At 39.5% G+C, this 6,377-nt stretch overlaps 1 protein-coding gene across 1 annotated transcript in view; it reads right to left on the reverse strand.

Moving 5' to 3' along the window:
- Nucleotides 1-3,643: 3,643 nt before the first annotated feature.
- The window catches only part of LOC101859092, a gene marked incomplete in the record, with an annotated part of 193,783 nt that continues 191,049 nt past the window's right edge, over nt 3,644-6,377 (reverse strand). The window contains 1 exon segment of the mRNA XM_035969026.1: nt 3,644-3,887. Within this exon segment, the coding sequence (XP_035824919.1) occupies nt 3,802-3,887 (86 nt within the window).

Here is a 6,377-nt window from a genome sequence, read left to right on the forward strand (position 1 = left end):
CACACACACACACACACACACACTCACACACGCTCATACTACCTTCTTCTTTTCCCTCCCTCTCTCTAATTTACCCCTCTCCCTTTATCTCACCAGATTCTCCTTCTTTGTTACTCTCCCCTTCCCTCCCTATCTGTCTCTCTCTATATATATATATATACATATCTCCCAATCTTTCTTTCTTTCATTCTTCTTCTTCCCCCAGACACCTCTCTCCTCCGTTATGCATCAATAATTATTCTCTTGTTCCATCTCTCAGAATTCACCCGACACCAGAATACTTTAAAAACAAATCTATTAATTAGATTTCGCTACATGAAAAGCTATATATCTAAATGAACAATGTCATAAACAAGATTCTAAGGAGAAATTGTATCCTGATGATATTAGGTTGAATGCCCAGCCTAAATGGCTCACAATGTCTCATAAACGTTCATTAGGTAATTATTCAATATTCATCAGGTTGTGTTGACCCAGTGTGCTTGTTGAAAACGCCACATCCTGTTTCTTTTTGCTGATTCAAAGGAAGCACGATAATATCCAACAATTCTAAATTCCCTCTCGCATGGCCAACAGAGACAGATAGCATATTATAGAGCCTGCACAGTTTTTATTTATTTATCTATTTATTTATTTATTTATTTATTCATTTATTCATTATTTTTTTTACCGATAACTATTTATGTATTTATATTTATGTTATTTATTTATTCATTTGAAAATTTACTAACTTATTAAAAACATCAAACGTTTCACAAGGACATATATTTGGGAAAGGGAATTTGCATAAAACGGAACAAAGGTAAAATATGCCATGGCCTAATCAAAAACCTGCATTTTATCGTATTTCTTGAAAGCATATAGAGAAGAAAAAGTCTTCTTTCTGAGTGCAAACATTGTATGACAAAATCGTCATCGACTAATAAATCATTTATTAGTTAAATGTAACGCTAAGTAGCCATGAAGAAAACGAGACTGGCAAGTACTTGTTTGTACCACGTGGAGAACGTCATCAATATGTCTTCGTGTCTATGTGCACACATAATGAAAACGTCTCTGGTAGATTATTTATTTCTTCATTTTGATGAAAATATCACCAACAAGGGAGTATGTCTACACAGTGTTAATAAAACGTCTCCGTGACATAAATTGGTGGTGGCATTTTGAGTGCGCTTAGGGACATTAATAATGTTAATGTTCTAATTCACAATCATGTCAACAAATGAAACGACGTCTCGAGATTTAGTTAAGACAAGAAGAAAATAATATTGTAGATCTGTACGAAGAGCTCCAAGTTACTTTCAGTTACTTAAGAAAGTATATTACAAGAGAGGGTGGCGGGTGCCCTGGTGCGGTTTGCTCATTTTTTAAAATCAAACACCTATCGTCCATACCCCTCCTTCTTTTCTGTGCTTGTTTCTCTTTTGTGTCTTTAATCTTCGGCATTTATATCGACTAATTATGCTGCACGTGCCTTAGAACAATTACTAAGACAAAAAAAGTCAACATAAAATGAGTACAGCTCTCCCTATGTTCGTGAGTAGATCTCTTCTTCCCGAGTACGATCGATGCACGGTATTTTGTGCCGCTGTTAAAGTTTGTGATATCCTTCGTGATCCACCAGCATCATTATTGCCATGCTATCACTTCGTAGCAACAACGGGAAATAACAATAAAGTGGAATGTACTATTTCTACCTATATTTAGTAGATATAATCGAAAGAATAAGAGACCGCAAGACTGTCGTTACTTAGCAGCGATTTTAGCGACAGTCAAAAACAATTCATAATTGTCTAAGCCCTTAGCTCTACGTTGTCGTGTGAAAGGTACACGGGCAGCTTGTAATTAATAACAACATTTATATAGCGCACGCCCATGCTCCAATGCACGCTGTATGTGCTTTACAACGTTCTATTACCTGGGGGTATCAGCATCACTGGCTTAGAGATTGACGTGTATTGACCCGCCATTATTAATACGATCGTAAACCGCTCTCGTGCATTTTGTCATAATATCTAGCCCATTCCATATTATTTCGTGTTCTTGGCTCACATCGTGCATTGGCTATACATAGCTCTTTGGGCCCCACGAAGTGTTGTAGCTTTTTACTCCTCATTTTGTTCAACAGGGTTTGTTTGTGTGGAGAATCTGACACACCTCGATGTCTTTCAATCAATTCTTGCTAACAATCATTTTTACACCAGCAGACCCTCGAACACCCAGAAACATTCTCGGCTCTCCGAGAAGCGCACAGTGCAAGCAGTGGATAAAGCACTGAAACACTAACCAACTGACAACATATTATTTTGCCATCTATGGTCAGGTGCACATTCCCACCGGGGGGAAGTGAGGACAGTTCGAGTGTATTGCCTTTCTCATGGATACAATGTCGATTTCCTGGCTGGGTTCAAACCTATGCCCTTTCAGTTGCGAGGCCAAGTTTAACCACTAGCCACATCGAGTTACGTAAGCCTTACATTGAGATCATAAGAGAGGAATGTGCTTGTGTATGTGGGTTGTTTTTTTTTGTTTTTGTTTTTTTTGGGGGGGGTATGTAGCATTGGTGAGCGTTTTTTTTTTGTAGAGGTTTTACAGCGCTCTTGGTGAGCGTTTAATGTATGTGTTTTTAAATATGACTGAAACTACAAAGTCAGTTTCTCCCAAATATGACCAACGAAGTCTTTACAATATTGCGTATCTTACATTACATTTAAGACAACCACAAGCAAAAACTGAATCAATCACAAAGAAGTAGCATCCTCATTTCCTGTCGGGTGGTTGGCGGACACTAAACGGGACTCAGTCATTTGCACATATAATTTCAATCATTCTCTAGAACAGGAAACATGAGAAAATGAAAATTCTGTAATCTTACACTTGTACTCCAGGAAGATGGATCCGTTTGTCCAAGATCAGGCAAGAAAATACTGTATGAACGTCAAGATATTAATAAATCAGTCTGTTGCCCTCAGTCAAACAGTGCATATTATGATCCCGAAAGAGGAGCCACCACAGAAATACATATTTGATGATCTGCTTTGTCATTCTGTTGCACTCATCAACAAGTTTCAGACTCCTATCTCTCTCCTGGAATAGCAGCGAGGATTATAATGTTAAGTACTTAAAGTGCGCTAACAGCTTGTGGCATCCAGTACACGCACATAGGAAGTTTTCATGATTTTTAATACAAAATGTGTAGTGTTCTCAACGACCTCTAGGAAGTCGAAGTACTTGTATTCAGTTTTTGCTTGAAGACCCTGATTAACTGAGTGTCTGACCCGAACTCTGTAGTCTTAATAATTATTAATATCCTCTCGAGTAATAATGATAATAGAGGGATTTAAAACGATACCAACTTTGGAACAAGCAAGGTACTTTTTTAAATGTTTTTTTTGTCCCTCAATGAAAAAATTAATCACCACACATTGCACTCGCTGTTTTCCTTTTGAAATACCGGTACACAGTTTCAGAGTTACAATACTGGGGGGGGGGGGGGGGGGAATTCAACAGGTTGTCAGGGAGTAATGAATAACGAGTAATGGATCTTTAATATTTTATATTATAATTTTGTACTCGTTGCACTCTGTTCTCTCACTGTAGAGACTACAATCCCAGGCTCTTCCTTTCGAAATACGAATCATCCTTATAATAAGTATCTGCCCTCGCTGAAGTTAAAAAAATCATGGAGCAAAACAGCGACCACGCCACTCGCGGATAAGGAAAAACTCCTCAGTACGGTACGGCCACGCCACTCTTGGATGAGGAACCAACTCTTCGGTACGGTCCGGCAGTCCAGCCATGTCAGAGCAGGCTCGTGTCCTCTTCCTCTCCCGATTCTTCCGACTGTCGACGCCGCCTCTGTTGCTGCTCCCGGATCTCAAACTCATCTGCAGACACATTTTGAAAGGAGAGGTCAAGTGAAAATCAGAATAAGCCTCTTTTAACTCTTGCAATTCATAAGCCTCTTTTAACTCGTGCAATTCATAAGCCTCTTTTAACTCTTGCAATTCATAAGCTTCTTCCCAATGTAAAATATACAATTACATACAAGTGCTTACCATGGCTATCACCACCCTCCCAACACACACATACTCACAAACACACGCACACACACATACACACACACACACACACACACGCACACACACATACACACACACACACGCACACACTCTCTCTCTTACACACACACATACACACACACACACACACACACACACACACACACACACACACACATTCCTCTCTTTCGATCTCAATCAGAATAAGCTTGTTAAAACTCTTACAATTCGTCAGCCAATTTCTTGTGTTGTCACTGCAAGTTTAGTCTGAGAATAGTAAACTTATCTGCCGCAGAAAAAAGTTCAGTTTTAAGCAACAAGCATGCATTGCCCATAAAAAAAATAAGAAAAGGATAAAGATTTGATATATGAGAATACAACTACCTAACTAATTACCTACTGTCCGAGACACTATGACTTCGAGAAAACAATTAGTACTTTCTCCAATTATGTGTGGATCTTCACCAAATTTAAGAGGAACCATGTTTGATTATAACGTGAAGTCAGTCGTGTTGTATGGATAGATGTGAGACATGGAACGCATCTCAAACTTGCATAAAGGGGATCCAGGTTTTCTTAAACAAATGTCTAAGGAAGTTACTGAGGATCAGACGGACAGACAGGGTCACCAACGAGGAAGTATTAAGAAGAACGAGATAGAGCCCAGTCAGAGATGAGGTGGGAAGAAGACGGTGGCGATGGATTGGACATTCTTTCAGGAAATCAAGCAGCTGCAAAACAAGGGAATTGTTTAAATTGGAACCCACGTGGTAAAAAATCAAGAGGAAGACCACGTAGAACCTGGTGAAGAGTCACAGAAATAGATGTACAGAAATGTGGGAAGACTTGGAATGACACCAAGCAGCTAGCCCAGGATAGGGAAAGGAGGAAAGTGTTTGTTCGTGGCCTTTATCCTGATACAGAAAAGCAATGATGATGATGATGATGTTTGATCATCCGGACGCCATAATCTATGCTCAAATGTGAACTGGTCACCAGAGAACTGCTGCATCAGCCATGTCTTTGAGTACCCCAGAAGCGGCCCTTTGCATTAAAAAATGTGCTGAATTCAAGTCTTAACATCAGCTCCAAGCCTCTTATTGTAAGGAATGGGAATTGCTTACACATTTAGCCCGCGTGCACCTTCTGAAAAAGCAATTTGATGGTGGTACGAACAGTTCAAGTTGAGAGGATGTCTGTCAGAGGGCCATTAAGGATTGGGGAGAGCTTTAACAAAACGGTGCGAAATAGTGGAATCAGACCGCTCGTCGGTCACGAAAATATCAAAAAGTCTGTTTGAGGATTTAGCGGTGAACTAGGATTGTCAAAGTCCCCAACTTACAGAATCGTGGTTAAAGCATGATTTTAAAATGAAGCTATCTATTGTATCACATTCTTGCCCACATAGCAGTAACCGCAGACAAAAACAGTGGGGTGCGTGGGTTTTGAAGACAAGAGGGACAGAGAGAGAATGTTCAACGCTTTGGTTGCTTTAGCGAGGAGGCCCATTTCTACGGAACTAGAAAAGTTTATTCTGCGAGCTATGTGCGCTGGGAAACAGAAAGCAACGATGATATGAATGAAAGGAACTCAAAATCAAGACAAAGACCTTGTAAGAGTTACCATGTCGCATTAGGGTCAGAGGGCTGCACATTTTTAGTTAGAACATGGAAATGTACTGCGTGTGACGGGGAACCATATTGAGCCAACATTTTTAACGCAGATTTCTTTTTCATGTAATAAATTGTTTAACTTTCTGTTCGGATGGTTCCTTTTTGTTTCTACCAAAAGACTTTGCTGTATTCATAGAGTTTTTTTTTAAAATTCTACTATTTTTAGTGGCCATGGAGTTTAGGGCACCCTGTATGATAAACGGGGAAAACAAAACAAAACAAGAATGCGACATCTAGTCACTTAACTTACAACAGTACATCCTGAAACATATACCTATGAAATGAATCAAGAATAAAACCACATACAGCATCTTGCCTTTTTAGAATTGGCAAATTAAGTTATGACAAGCGAAGTCCATAATGAAAAAGTGAGAAAAAAGCGTATGTCGAGGGAGGAATAATGTGACTTCGCCTGTTTTTTTTTTTTCATTGACCCCTTCAAATGTCGAAGGACACAATTTAGTGGGATACAACAATGACACTGTAGCATGGGAAAACGACAAGCACATGGCTCGGTATGCATGACTTGATTTTGGGAGACATCGTGGTAAAACCAGGTGCTCATCAAAATAGTGAAGCCGGAGAAACCGGCATTTCTCCATCTGTTGGCAATTTTCATTTTTCATCGAATTTGTTGGGGGGG

The sequence above is a fragment of the Aplysia californica genome, unplaced genomic scaffold, assembly GCF_000002075.1.
Source record: "Aplysia californica isolate F4 #8 unplaced genomic scaffold, AplCal3.0 scaffold00106, whole genome shotgun sequence".
NCBI classification, from domain to species: domain Eukaryota; kingdom Metazoa; phylum Mollusca; class Gastropoda; order Aplysiida; family Aplysiidae; genus Aplysia; species Aplysia californica.